The sequence below is a fragment of the Mercenaria mercenaria genome, chromosome 5 (assembly GCF_021730395.1).
Source record: "Mercenaria mercenaria strain notata chromosome 5, MADL_Memer_1, whole genome shotgun sequence".
Lineage (NCBI taxonomy): Eukaryota > Metazoa > Mollusca > Bivalvia > Venerida > Veneridae > Mercenaria > Mercenaria mercenaria.
This window is the reverse complement of record NC_069365.1, coordinates 23,513,842-23,535,701: the sequence shown is the minus strand read 5'-3', so window position 1 is coordinate 23,535,701 and position 21,860 is coordinate 23,513,842. Positions and strand designations below refer to the sequence as shown.

At 36.9% G+C, this 21,860-nt stretch overlaps 1 protein-coding gene across 1 annotated transcript; it reads right to left on the bottom strand.

The window, feature by feature from the left end:
* Positions 1-534: 534 nt before the first annotated feature.
* LOC123556653 (LON peptidase N-terminal domain and RING finger protein 1-like) lies at positions 535-15,623 on the bottom strand. Its single transcript, XM_045347543.2, has 11 exons — positions 14,976-15,623; positions 13,174-13,292; positions 12,764-12,886; positions 10,954-11,190; positions 10,160-10,220; positions 9,024-9,188; positions 4,901-5,097; positions 4,064-4,185; positions 3,629-3,799; positions 3,214-3,398; positions 535-1,897 (listed from the first exon to the last, which is right to left on the bottom strand). The coding sequence occupies exons 1-11, from the start codon at positions 15,556-15,558 to the stop codon at positions 1,608-1,610; spliced, it is 2,253 nt and encodes a 750-aa protein (XP_045203478.1). The 5' UTR covers positions 15,559-15,623; the 3' UTR covers positions 535-1,607.
* Between the last annotated feature and the right edge of the window lie 6,237 nt (positions 15,624-21,860).

Below are 21,860 nucleotides of genomic sequence, written 5' to 3'. Positions count from 1 at the left end.
TAAAATTAACTTATTTCGGGATAGTACTACCCAGTCTGCGTTTACTTTTACATACAACAATGTGTAATAAACATCTTGACACGCGAGAAGATGCAATTTGCAATCAATTAGCAACCGATTATCGGGTTAAAATAATCTTTTTGTTTTGTTGTCATTACGGCAGATTAAATGATTGATGCCTTTAATTTCCATGGATCAAATAATAAATAAATAAATCGGCAAAATAATGAATGGTTTGATGAATTTTTTAACGTTGTCGCCACCGTCAGACAGTATCTTAGTCACAGGCACGGGTCCAGTGTATTTTTTGTTTAATATAAACATCCTTTTTTTTCACACAAATATACTTTTTATATGTTAGTCAAATGAAAAAAAAATGATGACAAAAAATCCGGTCACAATATCATACACAACACTGTGACCGGATTTTTGTCATCATTTTTTTTTTCCATTTGACTAACATATAGAAAGCATATAAAATTTGTGTGAAAAAAGGTTGTTTTTTTATATTAATAAAAAAAAATAAAAATACACTGGATCCGTGTCTGTGATCTTAGTAAGTAATTAGTAAAGGTGTTTGCCAAGTTTTTTGAATGTCTTTAAAAGTTAGGAATGGATTTGAAATGTAATCCTGTATCAGGGTAGATTTCTCGGAAGCACAGAGCACCAAAAAACACAGCCCCCGGGCCATGCATTTACATAGTAGGCCCACAACAAAAAGAAGCTGTAATGGAAAAATATTTCAGACAGGTTGCTTCAAACATCCAACAACATTTTAAAATACAAAACTTGCTTTAGAGGTATACCCACTTTCATTCAAAAGTCCCCCTATATAGCTAGAATATCACCATTTGCTTATGGGAAGTAACAAAAATTTTCAACGCGCCGCAGGAAGGGAAACCTCTCCAGCACCCTCCCTACCGTTCCCGAGAAAAAAGGTGGCTCCAACTTTTTTCAGCCCAGTGTGGGCCCTGGATCTAAATAGTACCAGAAAATAATCAGTCTTCAACTTACAACAATCAAATAAATACATGTAACTGAATACACTTCCATACTGTATCAACATAAACAAAAAAGTAAAAACAACTTCAGCTGTCAATCAAACAATAATCAGTTGACTGAATTATACAGGGTACCTGCTGTTCTTGTTGTTGCATAAGGTTTTTGTAAAACTTTTTGACAGCTCAGATGGTGCTGTTATCTGATATCATGTCTCTCTTATCACTAAGACGCACTGATTCTTCTAACCCTTACCCTGCTATATTTCTATAATGGACTGGACCATCTTTTAATTTGGACAGTACCACTTATTATTCAAAGGGGTTTTCACTGAAAATTTACTGACTGTATAGCGAACAGTGCAGACCATGATCAGACTGCACAGATGTGCAGGCTGATCTTGGTCTGCACTGGTCACAAAGGCATAACCATCTGCCGCCAGCAGGCTAAGTGTTAATAAAACAATGTTTCATTCATTTGCAAATTACTGTCAGTTTCTGAATATATATTTATCAGATGTATATACTGCCACTATGTCAAGTTTAACCCAGGGCATATCTGAATAGAACATTTATGAAAATAATTATTATCGACAGTACAATGACTAGTCATTTACTGTCACGTTTATGTTTCAAAAATCCTAACACTTTCTTCAGCCCGAGAAGTCGCTCTTTATACGATTGCATAGCAAGCATTGCAACCTGAATCCTAGGATCTAAAGGTAGAACTGCTATCATCCACCAGTGCCAGGCAGTTCCATTCTGCCCGTAGTTGTTGTCAGCCTCTGGGCTAGGAAAATCTCCAAGGTGCTGGCGGATCTGAGTTTGTTGAGTTTGAGGTAAACTTTCATACCAGCTCTTGCATACTCCGTACAAATCATCTGACAATGATTTTAATTCTGGAAAAGAGAGACAAATAAATGGAATAGCAGTCCAATAAGGCTTCTTATATAACAGAATAATTATATGGTCAGAAAAGCACTAATTCAATACTGCACAAAAATTTATGAACAATTAACTGTAAAGGAAGGTAATAAAATTTTGCATGCAATAAAACTTTTTGACAAATATCACTGACAAAAGGGCATTTAAGAAGAGACACTTCCTACAGTATGATCTGTGTCAAGGTGGCAGAAGCAAGTGGTGTCCTTGTAACAAAACTGACAGAACTTGGATACAAATTCACATGACTCTGGTTTCAATTTTACAAGAATTCATGTGTCTTTCTAACCTGGATTGGCACCTTCCTTCACATACATTTATTTGTGTTATAATTCAGTACTGAGTGGCAATGTGATTTTATACATGTCATTTTATATCTAATATCCTGGGTAAAATGAAAAACTGCCATAACTCTTAATTATGCAACCCTTAATAAGCTTGTGAATAAACACCGATGAGGCAAAATTGAAGAAACTAGATGCCCAAGGGCAACATTTCGAGCCTGCCAGCTGTCAAAAGGACCCAGAGTTGCACACGATTCTCTGTCTCACTGAGACAAACATTTGTGCCAAGTTATTTTAATCCCACAATCAATGAGAAAGTTATTGTCCGGACAAGGTCAATTATAACCATATTTGACCTTTAAACTCCAAGTGTGACCTTGACTTTTAAGATATTGATGCTGGTGTTGCACGCGACACACCATCTCATGATGGTTAACAATTGTGCCAGGTTTTAATTTATAATTCCGCATTAAATGACGAAGTTATTGTCTGGACAAGGTCATTTTTAGCCATATTTGACCTTAAAACTCCAAATGTGAACTTGACCGTTAAGATATTGACACGGGTGTTGCACGCGACACGCCGTCTCTTGGTGGTGAACAATTGTGCCAAGTTATTTTAAAGTCCCACAATCAATGACAAACTTATGGTCCGGACAAAGAAATCCGGATGGATGCACTGACACACGCACATGCACCAAACAGCCATTTGGACAACTATGTCTTCGCTCCCTTATGGGCTTGACAAAAAATCATTTAAGCCCGACATTGTACAGTCAAACTGAAACCTGGGTTTGACTAAAATATCCTAGGTCTTTATAAGGTTCATCAGTCACAGCTTCTATTCAAACTAAAAAGCTGATCCCATGTATTACCATGCTCCCATTGATGCCAGATAGAGTTAACTAAGCAGAATTCTACATATAGATCTATTTGTCAATCTGGTCGTAGGGTATATTCATATTTTCAAGTAAACTATCAGTAACTGACCTTCTATGTTATCTGCAGGTTGATCTTGTAAAAACTCCACCTTGGCTGTACTGTACCCTTCCCTTTGGCCTCTACTCAACACCTTAAACCTCTTCCCACCTACAGTATCTACGAGAGATCTGCCATCAGGGAAAAACTGCACATCTCTAATCTCAAGCATACATCCATACTCTGAGAAATCCTCCCTAAAAAAGATGGGGAAAATAATGAATCTAAATCAAAGTAACCAAAATGAATAAAATAAATAAAGAAAACATTTATCTTCAAACTGTTTTTCAACTCCATTATTTTTTGTCACATACAAAACACTGGAAGAGTGAGAAGCTCTTATTACCAGAGTACACATTAACAAAAAATATACAATTACAATTAAATTTAGTCCACCCACAAACATCTAAGAAAATTAACAACTTACTCTCCATCCCCTGTAGCTGTACACATGCCAAACTGACGACTACCTGTTTCCATACACTGTCGTACCATAAGTCGGTAACGTGGCTCAAATATGTGCAGAGGACAAGGTACATATGGATATCCCAGAGTACACACAAATACAGGGATTTCACGCTGGTTCTCAAATCCTAACCTGAAATGAAAAAAAAAAATTTGTAAATACAAGAGTTCAATAACATCTTGCTCTTAAATTTCACGGCTCAAACAGAGTAGCAGTTTCTGATGACAGTATTTTTATATATTTTGCTATACACCATAAAGGGAAAAGCCACAACATCCTATGATGGCTGTTTCTACAAACTTCAATACAGGAATGCATAAACTAGAGCTCTATAATCTCTTACCAGACATTAATAAGCACTTACATTAACGAAAAGTATAAACTGGCACTCCTTACCCTGCTATTTCATTCAGTTCCTCCTCATGTTGTTGTTTTCTCAATCTGGTTTCTGCAGGTAAGTAGGCTTCTAGCAGATTCTCAACAGCAGTTGTCACAGCTTGTCTTCTTTCAGCCAGATACTATAACGACAAAAGCAACTGGTTTTTATCGACACTATCACTCCAATATTCAAAATGTGTACGCTTTCAGCAAATGGCTATCCTTCTTTTTTACAACCTATTTTTAGATGATTTTTTCCAGCATGGCTATAACTCTATATCTGTTTATTGAACAAAAGCTACCAAATTAAATTTTACTTCAGTAACTTAAGGAATGAACCAAACAGCAAGACCTGTTGGTCAATCACATGATTAAAAGTTGAATAAGTTTCTCTATACTCTTTGATCAGTCAGTTACATATAATAACCTATTCAAGCTTTGAGATAAGAGATATGAATAATTGCAACTGACTGAACAAGCTTCAAATGATTCCAAATTATATCCCCTGTAATTACCACTGGACCAATAAACTATTAAGGTAAGATAGCCTACATATACTGTACTTAATAATATAGGTCATTTCCCCCAGAAAGAGTTTGATACAGACACCAGTGGAAATTACAGTTTATGTGGTCAAGGGCAGCAAATTTATCAAGTTAATCAGCTATTGTAAGTACTCCATAATTACAGGTAACTAACTGCAACATGAAATACATTATCAATTCAGTTATATCAGAACGGAAAAGTTTAGGGGATCAAATTCAGCACCATTTCAAACAAATCTCATGCACATGTTTTTTGTCTTCCCTAACACAAAAGGGGAAAAAGGAAATAACATGTGTAATGATTATTTACCTCTGCCAGACAGCTCTTGCATAGTGGGCATTCTGTTTTATGATCTAGCACCTTGTCGAGACATGGACGGCAGAAAATGTGACCACAGGGTGTGGTCACAGGCAGGTGTAACAATCGGTAACATAGACTGCACTCAAAGTCTTCCTTATTTACCACACTTGGATCAATACTTGGCAAATTGATGGCTCTCGGTGCATCTGAAATAACATAACTTCACTTTAAATAGATTCAGAAATGTACAACATAAGAAATGTGTGTAATAATAAAACTTAACAACCTATAATTCCCATTTCAATGTCAAGTATGCTTGATCACACTAAGAAGTCTTGACAACTGATTATAAACTAAGCTCGAATTTTTTTTTTGGTTTTTTTGTTGTTTTTTTATTTGGGTTTTACAGTGCACCAACACAGTATAGGTTATATGGCGCCAAACAGGACTACAAATTTTGTTTCCATATCTCATTTACATAGAAACTAGAAAATGCTTTTGTAAAAAAGCGCATGTCTCCCCCAATGCAAAGTCCTATAGGCAAGAAGTCAATAGGGGTCAGGAGCAAAAGTCAAAGGGACACTGATGGTTGGTTGCAATAGGGATCATCTACTTGGCATGTCCAATCATCCCCCTAAATTTCAACACTCTTGGCCTAGTGGTTCTCAAGTCACTGTTCAGGCTTCTGTGACCTTGACCTTTGATCAAGTGATCTCAAAATAAATAGGGGTCATCTACTCTGCAAGTCCAATCATCCTATTAAGTTTCAACATTGTAGGTCAAGTGGTTCTCAAGTTATTTCCAAAAAATGATTTTACATGAACAGGCCACTGTGGCCTTGACCTTTAATAGAGTGACCCCAAAATCAATAGGGGTCATCTACTCTTCATGTTCAATCATCCTATGAAGTTTCAACATTCTGGGTCAAGTGGTTCTCTAGTTATTGATCGGAACTGGTTATCAATGTTCAGGCCCCTGTGACCTTGACCTTTAACAGAGTGACCCCAAAAACAATAGGGGTCATTTACTCTGCATGAACAATCATCATATGAAGTTTCAACATTCTGGGTCAAGAGGTTCTCAAGTTATTGATTAGAAATGGTTTTCCATGTTCAGGCCCCTGTGGCCTTGACCTTTAACAGAGTGACCCTAAAATCATTAGGGGTCATCTACTCTGTATGACCAATCATCCTATGAAATTTCATCATTCTGGGTCAAGTGGTTCTCTAGTTACTGACCGGAAATGGTTTTCAATGTTCAGGCCCCTGTGACCTTGACCTTTCACAGAGTGACCCCAAAATCGTAAGGGGTCATCTACTCTGCATGACCAATCATCCTATTCAGTTTCAACATTCTGGGTCAAGTGGTTCTCAAGTTACTGACCGGAAATGGTTTTCAATGTTCAGGCCCCTGTGACCTTGACCTTTAATGGAGTGACGCCAAAATCGATAGGGGTCATCTACTTTGCATGTACAATCATCCTATGAAGTTTCAACATTCTGGGTCAAGTGGTTCTCTAGTTATTGATCGGAAATGGTTTTCCATGTTCAGGCCCCTGTGACCTTGACCTTTGACAGAGTGACCCCAAAATCAATAAGGGTCATCTACTCTTCATGACCAATCATCCTATGAAGTTTCAACATTCTGGGTCAAGTGGTTCTCAAGTTACTGACCGGAAATGGTTTTCAATGTTCGGGCCCCTGTGACCTTGACCTTTGATGGAGTGACCCCAAAATCGATTGGGGTCATCTACTCTGCATGTACAATCATCCTATGAAGTTTCAACATTCTGGGTCAAGTGGTTCTCTAGTTATTGATTGGAAATGGTTTTCCATGTTCAGACCCCTGTGACCTTGACCTTTGACAGAGTGACCCAAAATTCAATAGGGGTCATCTACTCTTCATGACCAATCATCCTATGAAGTTTCAACATTCTGGGTCAAGTGGTTCTCTAGTTATTGATCGGAAATGGTTTTCAATGTTCGGGCCCCTGTGACCTTGACCTTTGATGGAGTGACCCCAAAAACAATACGGGTCGTCTACTCCAGCAGCCCTACAACCCTATGAAGTTTGAAGGTTCTAGGTCAAATGGTTCTCCAGTTATTGCTCGGAAATGAAGTGTGACGTACGGACGGACGGACGGACAGGGCAAAAACAATATGTCTCCTGGGGGAGACATAATAAAAACATGAGGTATGGAATCAAAAATTTCATACCTGCTGAAATCACAGAGTTACAGCAAAACCAAGTGTTAAGATACTATTAGTCGCCTCTTAGGATCATGCAAGATGCAAGGGTAAGTTCCAATTCTTTTTATACACAGATCGTCCCAGAACCACATGAGGCGGCTTGTATGTTGAACAAGAGGACAATGATGGTCCTGAATCGCTCACCTGTTCCCGCATGACCCAGTTTTGAGTATGACGTCGTTTTTTCTATTATTTGACAAAGTGACCTAGTTTTTGAGCTCCTGTGACCCAGTTTTGAGCTTGACCTAGATATCATCAAGATAAAAATTCTGACCAATTTTCATGAAGATCCATTGAAAAATATGGCCTCTAGAGAGGTCAAAAGATTTTTCAAATTTTAGACCTAATGACCTAGTTTTTGACCGCAGTTGACCCAGTTTCAAACTTGACCTAGATATCATCAAGATGAACATTCAGACCAACTTTCATACAGATCCCATGAAAAATATGGCCTCTAGAGAGGTCACAAGGCTTTTATATTATTTGACCTACTGTCCTAGTTTGTGAAGGCACGTGACCCAGTTTCAAACTTGCCCTAGATATCATCAAGGTGAATATTCTGACCAATTTTCATGAAGATCCATTTAAGGGTATGGCCTCTAGAGAGGTCACAAGGTTTTTCGATTTTAAGACCTACTGACCAAGTTTTCGATCGCAGTTGACCCAGTTTCAAACCTGACCTATATATCATCAAGATAAACATTCAGACCAACTTTCATACAGATCCCATAAAAAATATGACCTCTATAGAGAGGTCACAAGGTTTTTTCATTATTTGACCTACTGACCTACTTTTTGATGACATGTGACCCACTTTTGAACCTGACCTAGATATCATCAAGATGAACATTCTGACCAATTTTTATGAAGATCCAATCACAAGTATGGCCTCTAGAGAGGTCACAAGGTTTTTCTACTTTTAGACCTACTGACCTATTTTTTGACCGCATGTGACCCAGTTTCGAACTTGACCTAGATATCATCAAGATGAACATTCAGACCAACTTTCATAAAGATCCCATGAAAAATATGGCCTTTAGAGAGGTCACAAGGTTTTTTATTATTTGACCTATTGACCTAGTTTTTGACGGCACGTGACCCAGCTTCAAACCTGACCTAGATATCATCAAGATGAACATTCTGAGCAATTTTCATGAAGATTTTATGAAATATATGGCCTCTAGAGAGGTCACAAGGTTTTTCTATTATTTGACATACTGACCTAGTTTTTGACCGCATGTGACCCAGTTTCGAACTTGGCCTAGATAACATCAAGGTGAACATTCTGACCAATTTTCATAAAGATCCCATGAAAAATATGGCCTTTAGAAAGGTCACAAGGTTTTTCTATAATTTGACCTACTGACCTAGTTTTTGATGGCACGTGACCCAGTTTCGAACTTGATCTAGATATCATCAAGGTGAACACTCTGAGGAATTTTCATGAAGATCTTATGAAATATATGGCCTCTAGAGAGGTCACAAGGTTTTTCTATTTTTAGACCTACTGACTTAGTTTTTGACCGCACGTGACCCAGTTTCGAACTTGACCTAGATATCATCAAGTTGAACATTCTGACCAACTTTCATAAAGATCCCATGAAAAATGTGACCTCTAGAGTGGTCACAAGCAAACGTTTACGCACGCACGGACAGACGACGGACGCTGCGCGATCACAAAAGTTCACCTTGTCACTTTGTGACAGGTGAGCTAAAAATGACTGATCTGTTAGATGTTTAACATAGAATTTCATTTTGAATTTTGATCATTCAATTCTTACCAAACCACATTTAAATAATTAGCACTATTTAAATTCTTTGGCAAAAATTCTCATTCTGCCCTGAAATTTTGTGACTCTAAAAAAATACATCTTGAAATTTACCTTTATTATCATTGTTTGATTGGTTGGCATTGGTAACCATATCAACAGGCTCATTACTTGTTTCATTATCCATCTGGCTGAGGTAACACATGTTTGAAGCTTCTGAGTAAGTTCTCTTTGGGGAGTAGACAGGTGTGTTTGCACGAGAACTTGGTGCTGATAAACCTAGTATAAAGAAAAAAAAATGTCATAACTACCAGAGTAGATATACATAATTAATTGACAACATAACTGACAATTTGTTTACTCCATAAACACATTTTTATATTTATATAATATTTTAATTTAAATAATAAAAGGCATATATATATATATGTTTCTTTATTTTGTTAATGACCATAAGTATACACCAAACATTTAACAATTGTCACTTGACTGCTTTAAGTACATAACTACACTGACAGGTGAACCAGTGGTTGACCTTACGCTTGACCGCTTGTATAACATTAAACTTGAACTTGAATGGTCATGACTAGTCCAAGTCTCTATGTTCACATGACATTTTTAGTCACAGTGAGATTGAAAATTTAACAACAAATTTTACAGAACTTCATGATTAAATTCATGTTGAGACAGACCATCACAACTAAACAATTTAAATTATATCTTATATATGTAATTAAGATATCAATGACAAAAATTGTTTCATAATCAAATTCAAATTCAACAGACTCTGGAGACAGATAGTGAATATCAGCCAGTACAGCTTGATATGACACCCGATTAGTATGTATAAACACATGGATCATCAGATATAAATAATGAAAATCTATTTATAGACTGAGTACTAGTAGGTTAAGTAGTTTATATAACACTAGTTATATAAATCAATATATTTTTATCAGCCATACAGTTTGTATGTTTTATAAGCTAACTGTGATTAATTTTGTCAAAGTCATGGTGGAAAATTGTACCTGCCAGAAATTGTACTGGTTTTACATGAACAGTTGACTGCTAGCCATTCACTAGTTACATGTAACTGTTTGAAATTACTAGAACTATCATAGAAACAATCTGTGTACAAAATAATTTATCAATCATTATGTAAATGGCAAATTCTGACTTTTTTACATTCTATTGAGCCATATCCATAACATACACCTTAAATTCTATTCAAGACAAAAAAATATACTCACATTTTCCTTCAGGTTGCTGAGAAGTTGATGCTTCAGTCCTTGAATATATTAATCCTGAGTTCTAGTAAAAAAGAAAAACCCATACAGATAATTAAATCAGCGTGTTAAACTAGGTCAGTAGGAGGATTATTTACTACACTGAATGTATCATTATCTTCCTTTAAGTCACGTTATTTTGCATTTTGTTGCATGTGTTAGGTTATATAACTTACATTATCTAATAGCTTGTCATTGTGTGCAGTAGATAGACACGTGGTTGAGCTACATAATGCTAGCTATGTAACTATCTAGGCAGATGATATAACAATATTTTAATAAACATTTGCCTGCTAATTGAGGTAATGCAGTTTTCGGCACAAAAAGAACTCAATGCATAAATATACAGAGTGAGATCTACATGCTTATCTTTCACCTTTAAACAACATGTATATTTGTTTTTTTTGTTTTTACAATGTTTAATAAAAACACAGAAGAATTTATATGAAAAGATAAAGTTGTTCTGATTTAAATTCTTTCACTGAGAGGTTAAGATAAGAATATGACAAACAACTGCTTCAAGACCTTAATGAGTTTATGACACTGTAACATTTTACTCAAGACTTAACTGCTTTTTAACCACTGTAACCTTACAGTGTAATGTTTAACACCAGATCGTAATCAGGTTTTAATGGCTGTACCAATTAAATGTAGACCTTACTGAGCTTTAAAACCCTCTTACGTAACAATCAAGATACAGTAAAAATGATTATGAAACCTTTCAACATAGAAACATTATGTCATACAGTATCATATACCTGATCATTAGTGTTTGTTCTGTTCCTGCCTTCGAGGAAATTGGTTGCTGTGGCAACAGTGTCTGTGATGATTTCCTTCAACTGTCGAACAGTGTCTACAGTCACACTAGGTAGAAGTAAAGATGTGTCAAAGTTGGAGCGGATTAGCTGATCAAGCAAAGAGGGATTTAATTCTCGCTGCAATTCTGCAGTCTTCGGATCATCAGGAGAGAGTGGTACAATTATGTTATGCAGAGCCTGAAATCAGATGTCGGAATGTTTGTAAAACAGAGCTTTATGTTTACAACATATATCTTAATATACTGTCATCTTTTTAGAATGCAAGAAATAAAACAAACAGAATTATCAGTCCCTAGATGATCAATTGAAAATTTTCAGGTAATATCACAACTGGGAATATATTAAGCAGACAGCTGAAAAAAAAGCCAATAATAATTTTACCAAAATAAAAAAGGCTTGTTTGACAATGTTCTTTCATTTCTCCATATAATTCAAGAGACCATTTCGACTTCTAATTTATATCATTTTTAAAAATTTGACAACATACTAGTTTGCATTCACACAAAGTCTTTTATCCCAGGTAATTAGCATTTAGTGAATAAACAGTAATGTCTGATGTCCTTGCATAAATGAGCCGCGCCATGAGTAAACCAACATAGTGGCTTTGCGACCAGCATGGGTCCAGACCAGCCTGCACATCCACGCAGTCTGATCTGGATCCATGCTGGTCACAAAGCCATTATGTTGGTTTTCTCATGGCATGGCTCAAATGTTAACTTGACACATAGTATGACTTCAAGATAAGAGACTAATTTTGATTTCCTAACTTTATTCTTATACAAAGTATGACATTTAGGATAAAAATACAAAATTATACAATACATACATACTGTATTATCTAACTGTAGTTTAAACATGGCCAAAATAAAAAATATTTGAACAGCTTGTCAAAATTGTAACTTAACTCTGACTTAGTTGTATAAACAACTGATATAACTGACTGGTTAAACACGAGTTCTACATTTTGTTCTTCAATGATATAAATGTTACAAAATCCTACATTTAGTTCTTCAGTGATCATAATGTTATGAAACCTAGTTCAATTTTAAGAAAAGATTTCTCTTTTATCAGCAGAAGCACTTTGATTTCAGTATGTACAATCAAAGTACCTTTGTTAAATTCAAAGGAATGGTTTTGTATCATGTATCAATGTTTATCAACGAAAGCAATCTTAGAATTCAACAAAACTGGCAATGAAGACAATAATATCATTTGTGCTTTTTTTTTGCCTTACTTAACATAAGGTTATATACACTGACTGTAAATATGTCTATATATATATCAATATATAACATTGCTATGCTCTATTTATTGCCTATCAGGTTATAAAACTTAGCCAAACCAGGTTTATACAATAGTCATACAATACGATATCTCGGTCAATACAATGAACAAACCTTTTTACCGCTTGTCAGTATACATATATTTTTAGATTAATAATATTTTTAATTCATAATAAGACCTGCTAAGCTTAAATAATAAGAGGGTGGATTTAAAAGTCAATCCTTTTTTTCCCAGACTTTATTTGCTTTACTGAAGTTTTCCTGATTGGTCATGTGGACACATATTTGTGTGGACAAGGTGTTGGTCAACCTTTTACCATGCTTATTTTTAAAATGGATTGTTCAATCATTCAATTTGGGCAGTTCCACTGGTTTGATGTGACGGCTGATCTTGGTCTGCTCTGGTCTCAAAGGCAGATCACTTGCCGCCAGCAGACTACTGGTTAATGATAACAGATGTTTCGTACCTTTGCCAGATAATCTTTAGCTGTGTCTACTGATGAATCCAAGGCCAGGCACTGCAGAAGGGCTACCACAGATTCCTCATAACTTCCCAAACCAAATAATGCACAACCCCGTCGGAAATAGCCCTGGAATGTATAAACAAAATTTAGTAATGTCTTTTTCTTACATATGCCAATATAGGCAATAGGTACATTACATTTCAGTTCTTATCTATAGAGCAGTCATTCACCTCCCTTGAAATTAAATACAAATGTGCAAAAAAAGTTGAATGATAAAGGTCATTCTACTCACACACAAATAATGCAATGATAAAAATCTTGTAGTTAAAGTAGTAGTATTAATATTACTACTACTGGTTTAAATAAATCACAGGCCTTTGATGTGATATTAACAGAATAAAATAGATCTTTACTTTTGGCCAGTCTGGTCTCAACTGTAAAACATGTTCAGCATCACCCAGAGCTTCCTGATAGCGATCCAGTCTACAGAGAGCATGTGAACGGTTACTCCATAGAATATGATCTGTTGGGGCTGAAAAATAATACAGGTGGTTATATCATCATGTGTTTATGTGTCTGTGGTCAAGTAAATTTCAGTAATATGTATTTTTTACAAATACGAGAACTATAGTCTTTATTAATTTAGGAACAAACAGCAACTCTACAGGTATTTGACTTAAATCCAGTTTGAAATAAACCTATGATATAGAATATAATGCACAAATCCTTTCCATAAATATATAGTTCTTTTTACGGGAGTATGGCATGGAATTACCAACCAAAGTGCGATTTCCAGTCTGGTGAGCAAGCAACTGGTACAATAAGTAGAAAGCAACTGGAAACTTATTTAATCAAGACTGACACTTTAATAAAATCTGGAAAGTAGGTCCCTCAGAAGCACCAAGAACAAGGCAAACTGTGAAAATTGCAGACTCGGTTTGATTGAGTCTGTTAACTCTTACAAGACTGATCTTTTACCTCTCACACCTTTTCTTCCTGGTTTACTTGTTAACCACGATTTGTAAGTTAAGTATCTTAATCTCTGAAGGCTGCAGGGGCTTCTTTACTTATCAAATAAGGTGGAAGTTGCAGATAAGAGGGGGAACATGGGTCCTTTTAATTAGAACTTTAACTGATAAATGAACAAACCAGGGGTTCACTCCAATTTAAAAGGGGGCAATACCACATTCCCCCCTCCCCAAGCCCTTAATGTAACCAGTAACCTCTATGAATGACCAGAACTAAAATATAAGTAAGAGATTGCAGACACCACTGTTTGAGTGTTTGTAATAGCTCAACTCTCCATTCAACAGTTAAAAAAATCAACTGCCACTTTAGTTGAGCTGGTAAAAGTACTATTTTTGACACAATTAAAAGCATGCCCGCAATTGGGTGCACACCAGCAGCCCAGACAAAAACTTAAAGGTTAAGAAGGGCAAACCAGCCCCTTAGCCTTCTCAGCAGGGATGAAGAGTAGAACTTGGAAGGGACCTGACCTCCAAATGTCTTACATATAATAATATATGAGAAAGCATTTCCTAAACATAGCCTCAAAAGCCTCAAAGTTGAAACAAATTTTCACTATAAAAATGTACCTATATAGGAACACTCACCACTTATTACTAAATGAAAATCAAGTTTTTGGACTCTTACGTGTGCATGACGAAGCAATTTAGCTTTCAAAAATGAAATCTACAGATTCATATTGATCAGTTAATTCACGGAATGCTAATTTAGTCATGTCCTAGATTTTAACATGTACTTTCACTTTGGAAAACAGTGTGTAGTTTCCAATCTGCGCCCTTAGTTGCTTTTAAAATCAGATATTATAAATGGATACTCTATATGTAAAACAATAAACTAGATCTGAAAACTGTTTGTGATCACTTTGATGTTTTAGTGGACATTTTTTTTTTAATTTTGAATCAGAGTTGCAAGAGTTATCTATCCTTTGGTTATTAGTACGGTACATTACAGAATTATTACGGTAATAAATTATCTGCACAGCAAAGTTTTCTGTAAAGTTGGACAGCAGTTAACAATAAACACCTGACAATATACAGTTCTAAATGTTATACACCATACATGTTCAATGCGGAGCGGGATATAACGAACTGGAATAAATGTACTTCTGCACCGCTTATACTTGATGGTTATGAAACAGTTTCGTAACAATAAATTCCAATAATAAGACCAAAAACAAAGCAATACTTACCCATTTCAATAGCATTTGAATAAAGTTTTATTGCATCTTTAAATTTACATGATTGAAAAGCGTCATTTGCGTCTTTCTTGATTTTCACTGCTTTGCAGTGATCAGGAAACCAATGTTCTATGATTTGTGATAAAAGAATGTTAGATTTGATCCTCGAAACATTCAAATTATGGTTTATAGTTCCACAATTTTTACATTGTTTAGTTAAGTCTTTCCTTAAACATGATCTACAAAACGTATGACCACATGGTATAGTCACAGGATCATAAATCATATTTCGGCATATCAAGCATTCGAATGTCACATTCCTGTTCATATCTGTGTCTACCTGCTTGTCTTGTTTTACAGAGTTCACTAAAGACGAAACCAAGTGTTTTAAATCTTTATGAGAAACACTTCCAACACGACAAGCCTTTGAATAGGCAGTAAAGGCCTTCTCAAAATGACCAGCACGTGCGAAACTGTCTGCTAATCCAAGGAGTAATTCCGGTTTAGGTCCATATTCTGATATAGATCGTTCATAAATTTCAGTGGCTAATTCATAATTTTTAGAGTTAAACGCCTGCCTGGCTAGATCAACCATTTTTCCAACAAATACCACCCGTCCCTCTTTCTTGTCCTCTCACTTTGTACACTTACATAAACACAACAATACCACGTGGTACGTATACCATTTTCTGATTGGCCAATACAGATGTCATGACCTCCACCATTTTACTCATACATGTATGTTATACAACGCTTGTTATGTAGACACGACGTTGTATAAGTGAATATTAACATTCAAACCATTGTTACTAGATCTAAATACGTTTTAAATCTAGTTTTCATTGATATGTCCATCTTATTTAAAAATTCTGACCAGGATGATCGAAATCTAGGTCAAGTTCAGGTACATGCCTATAACTGATATTGAACTTTTTGTAGGACATTGTGTTACATAACCCACCTAGGCCATTAAATTTAATTTCTGTTAAGCGTCCCAGTCATTGTAAACGTTATAGGACAAAAAAAGCGTCCCGATCTCTTGTATTAATTATATATAGATCTATATAGGATTTTTTTGTAAGAGGAATTATGCGCATTTTTTCAAGTAAATATGCAGCAGTAGTATAGGATTTCCAGACATTTCTTTTCTTATTTTGACTGGGGCAGTCTTTTTAACGGAAAAGAATGCTAAATTGCTCTTGCCTTAATTTAACTAATTACCATTCTGAAATTGAATATTTTCAGTTCACGAATAAAGACCACGGCCGCAGACATTTTGACTTTCTTCATGAGCTTCGCCTAAAAGTTAAATATAAATTTAAGACACGTGCAATATTAGCCTTGATCGGAACCTCTCACACTTAAGATGGACACTCTTTCACGTCGCTATAAAAGCTAGCTCAATAGCAAGGAAGTATAAGTGCACCCTACTGCTATCCTACTACATGTACAAAATCTAGCACTATTTTTTTTAATGTTCATTTTGTCATATAAGCCCAACTGTTTTACTCAGAAATACGAGCACAACACTTTGCATCCAGAGGTCACGACTTTGATCCATAGGAGCGCTGTCCAAATGATTTGGCATGCAGATGATGTCCAGTGCGTGTGTCATATATAATCCTCCACATTCGAGTCACAGGCACCAGTAGACATGTCAACAGTAGACATATGTATTATTTGTAGGGGGTCATATTTCATTACATATTTTTCATTTTGAACTTATTTAGGATGAAAACAAGGCCATATTCTTTGTCCCAGGTCCGATACTGGTGCCTGTGGGAGGTGGGGGAGGGGTTAACGTCACACTGACACATCTATAGGCCTTATGGCGACTTTCTGGCTTTTAATGGTGGAGGACGACCCTAGGTATCACTTTAAGCACTATGATTCGAAAGCACAGAGGCTCGAGAGGTTAGAAACAAGTCACGGCTTCGAAGTCAGTGGCCACGGAGGCTCCGTAGTTTATTTGTGGAAATCAATTTAAAGTCAGTGCTAGCGCTGGTACAGACTGGTGTTCACCGTTGCGTAATTGAAATGTTAAAAACGGCCCAAAACAATCAAGGAACCAAACAAACGGTGTTTATGTAAATTTAGCTAGGTTTTGTTTTCTCGAGAATTCTTCAGAAGTTCATATTTGTACTAATTTGGTGAATTTTAGCATAATTTGTTTACAAGTAAAAACAACTGCAATACTAACTCGTTGATACTTAACAGAAGAAATTAAGCAATGTATATAATACTTTAAAAATATCATTTTAGGTAGGCAAGTGTCCTAATTGGACGACATTTTATACAAAATTATGTACTTGAAAGATTTAGTTTTACAAACTTGTATCAATTCGAAGAAAATGTTTCTTTAAGGACAAAAGATTGCACTGGCATATATAAACAAATCCTTAAAAATTTAAGATGTTTATTTCTCCGGCCCCCGGCGAGTGCACGTCTCAAGAAGGCACAACTAGGTCATAATGGGTGCAGGTACACCTAAAGAAACTTTTTAGTCAAGCGGAAACATGTGAACAAATTTGAGACCCCCTCCCCTTTGGATCACACAGACCAAGTTTGGTGAAAATCCAACAAACGGTTAATAGCTAGGGTTAATTTTTGCATGGTGTGCCGTTAAAAGAGACAAGATAGAGGCAAATACAAGGATGCAACAGACCAAGTTTAGCGCACAGCCATCAACAGGAGTAGCTGTTGTATTTTGTTTTCTAGTTAAAGGGACGGGGGTGGGGGTGAGGGAGGGGACAAGGGGAACCAAATGAAATAGTTTGAGAGAAGAGAGATGATACAGACCAAATCTGGTAAAGATCCAACCAGCGCTTAATGGAAAGAAGTCCTTTAAAGTTTTTTTTTCTGTTTATTACTTTGTTGGCCCCTAAAAGGGACCAAGCGGAACCAGGAAAGGAACACTGCATGGATGCTACATAACACGTTTGGTTAAAATCTATCAAGTGGTTCTTGCGTAGAAGCAGTCCCTAGTTACAGCTCTCGCAACATTTAAAGACCAAGCTTAACCAACCTAACAAAAATAACAGAAGTCTGCAGAATAAGTTTGGTGGTGAGCTATCACGTGTTCGTGAGAAAAAGTCGCTTGAAAGTTTTTTTTTCTGTTTTTAGCTCAGTTCCATATAGGGCAAGCAAAACTATATTTGAAAGAGGTCTCTGCAAGAATACTACCGGTCAAAGTTGAAGATGAATATCCGTCAGGCAGTACGTAATAAAAGCCGTTTAAATAGTTTTTCTGCCGTTAACTCCAGCACCTCGTAAAAGGGGTCAAGAAATACCATTCGAACAAAGTTTTTAAAAAATCTTATAAGATTGTCAGCCTTTCGGTCAAGTCAGAAATTGGGCCATCTAGGTAAAAAGCTAGGTGAAGAGGAATCTTCTTCGAGATCACAGGAGGAAGAAAAATGAAGAAAAAAGTGGTGCGCCTGTGTGTTGGGGGAAAGAGGCAGGATGGTGGGCAGGTCCGTTTGGCCGTGGGTGGGGGTAGAGCGTTACTTGGGCACAAATTCGTTGAGGTGGAGGGAAGGGGTGAGGTGGGAGGCCGGGGGTCAAATTTGTTAGGGGTGATGGCGGTTGCGGGTAATGTGGGTTGTTGCACTGTACATCTTCTCGTCACCGCCTACCTTTATTTCATGTTGCAAGTCAAAGCCCTAAATAGCTAAATGACCTTAACCTTTGACCTATCGACCATGGGTTTTGCGTTCTTCACATCATCTAATCGCCTCCTACGCGTATTCCATGTTTGAAGTAATTTTCTTTTACAGCTTTTAAGTTAATACGACACGAAACCATGGACAAATTTACATTCGAGCTGTATTTGTTGACCTGCCGACCAAGTCCATTCTCTCTACACATCATTTCATTTCTATTTACCTATGTGCAAAGTTTTAAGTCAATACCTTGAATAGATTTTCAGTTATGCTCCGGACAAAAATGCAACATCAGAAGTGAACTTTGACTTTCATTTGTGATTTTAAACTACCGACAATTTTTTGCGCTCTGCCCAAGGTCCTATCGCCGCCTACAAATATGCCAAGATCAAAGTCATAAACTCAAATGATTTTCAATTTATGTAATGGGCATATATTCCGTTTATCCAAACGTTGTATTAACACACTGAATACTACTGAACATGATCATATTCTTTTTTCATGTCTTTATAAAATCTAAGCAAAGTTAAAAATTGCACATTAGCATTAAATTATAAGCAAGAGGGCTATACTGAGCCTAGATCGCTCATCAGAGTTTCACAGCTCAGTTAACAATTATGACAGAGTCGTGTAAAATATATTTCTGCTAAAATACTGTGAAAACTGGCATGCAGAGGCAGCCTTGGTTTTGACGGATCAAGTTGGTTTGAAGCAGAAGGCCACTAAAGAAACATTTACTTTTTTGTATTGCGATATTATTTTAAAATCAGATTTTAAGTTGTTAAGGCGATGTTGTTTGAAGAGTTTTTACCTTTTAGCTTTCAGATGAGCTAAACATGATCATGCTACCGTTGCACCTCTGTTTTCAGCTGAGCGTAACATTATACTACTATTGCACCTCTTGTGCTCATCTGAGCGTAACATTATACTACTATCGCACCTCTTGTGCTCATCTGAGCGTAACATTATACAACTATCGCACCTCTTGTGCTCATCTGAGCGTAACATTATACTACTATTGCACCTCTTGTGCTCATCTCTTATACAAAACAACTCCTGTGAGTTTAAATATCACTTTCAATAATTTATCTTTCATCAAAACAAGTTTTAAACCTAAATTAGTTAAAGTAATAGCACATATGCACATTATGCTACTGTTACATCTCTTGTGCTCATCTAAGCGTAACATTATACCACTATTGCACCTCTTATGCTCATCTGAGCGTAACATTATACTACTATTGCACTTCTTGTGCTCAGCTGAGCGTAACATGATGCTACTGTTGCACCTCTTCGAACTCGCGTCCCCGCGATCCGTAGACCAACGCTCTTACCTACTGAGCTAAGCGGGCGGGCTGCTGCACCTCTTGTGCTCAGCTGCACTTAACATTACACTACTGCTGCACCTCGTGCTCAGTTGCGCTTAACTGTAGCACCTCTTGTGGTCAGTTGCGCTTAACATTATACTACTGCTGCACCTCATGTGGTCAGTTGTGACTAACATGATGCTACTGTAGCACCTCTTGTGGTCAGTTGTGACTAACATGATGCTACTGTAGCACCTCTTGTGGTCTTGTTGTGACTAACATGATACTACTGCTGCACCTCTTGTGGTCGGTTGTGACTAACATGATGCTACTGTAGCACCTCTTATGTTCAGCTGTGCTTAACATTACACTACTGCTGCACCTCTTGTGCTCAGTTGGCTTAACTGTAGCACCTCTTGTGCTCAGTTGCGCTTAACATTATACTACTGCTGCACCTCTTGTGCTCAGTTGTGATTAACATGATGCTACTGTAGCACCTCTTGTGCTCAGCTCAGGGTAACATGATGCTTCTGATCACCTCTTGTGCTCAGTTAAACGTAACATGATGCTACTGTTGCACCTCTTGTTGTGCTCAGTTGAGCGTAACATGATGTTACTGTTGCACATCTTGTGTTCAGCTGAGCCTAACATGATGCTACTGTTGCACCTCTTGTTCTCCATTGAGTTTAACATGATGCAACTGTTGCACCCCTTGTGCTCCACTGAGCTTAACATGATGCTACTGTTGCACCTTTTGTGCTCCACTGAGCTTAACATGATGCTACTGTTGCACCTTTTGTGTTCCATTGAGCCTAACATGATGCTATTGTTGCACCCCTTGTGCTCCACTTAGCTTAACATGATGCTACTGTTGCACCTTTTGTGCTCCATTGAACCTAACATGATGCTACTGTTGCACCTTTTGTGCTCCATTGAGCCTAACATGATGCTACTGCTGCACCTCTTGTGCTCCATTGAGCCTAACATGATGCTATTGTTGCACTTCTTGTGCTCCATTGAGCTTAACATGATGCTACTGTTGCACCTTTTGTGCTCCATTGAGCCTAACATGATGCTACTGCTGCACCTCTTGTGCTCCATTGAGCCTAACATGATGCTATTGATGCACTTCTTCTGCTCTATTGAGCTTAACATGTTACTGTTGTTGCACCCAATGTCCTTAGCTGAGCCTAACATTATGCTTCTGTTGCAAAATGTGTATACACGTACAAAAGTGTTCTCAAATCTTAACAAATATTCCCATTTAGTAACAGCTTTTTATTATATCGATAAATATTTTTTCTTTTTTTGTTGGATTTAACATAGCACTGACACGATTTACGTCATTTGACAATTTTCTGGCATTGATGGTTGACGTTTGTGCAGTATCTAGTCTAAATATGCAACAAGAGGGCCAAGATGGCCCTCAGTCGCTCACCTGAGTAACACACACGTACAGTGTAAACATGTTTTACCTAGTGATTTCATGGATACAAATATTCTAATTTTCACTAAGATTAGACCAAAAAATGTGGCCTCTGAATGTTAACAAGCTTATTCTTTGATTTAACCTGGTGACCTAGTTTCTGACCCTACATGACCCAGATGAAAATTCATAAGATATTTCATGCACAAAAACATTCTAGCCTAGAAATCATCAAGATAAACATTCTGAACAAGTTTCATGAAGATAGGGTCATAAATGTGGCCTCTAGTTTGTTAACAAGCTTTTCCTTTGGTTTGACCGGATGACCTAGTTTTTGACCCGACATGACCCAGATTTAATCCAGGCCTAGAAATCATCAAGATAATCATTCTGTGCAAGTTTGTATCAAAGTAAATCATACATGAAACCTCTATATGGCTGAAACGGCCAAACTAGAAAATTTTGCCCCTTTTAGGCGCAATAACTCCAGAACCCATGATGG

Coding starts and splice junctions, on each gene's coding strand:
- LOC123556653 (XM_045347543.2), bottom strand. CDS start 15,558: ATGGTTGATCTAGCCAGGCAGGCGTTTAACTCTAAAAATTATGAATTA. Junction 13,293..14,975: donor TTCAAATGCTATTGAAATGG/GTAAGTATTGCT, acceptor ATTATTTTTCAG/CCCCAACAGATCATATTCTA. Junction 3,800..4,063: donor GAACTGAATGAAATAGCAGG/GTAAGGAGTGCC, acceptor TTTTCATTTCAG/GTTAGGATTTGAGAACCAGC.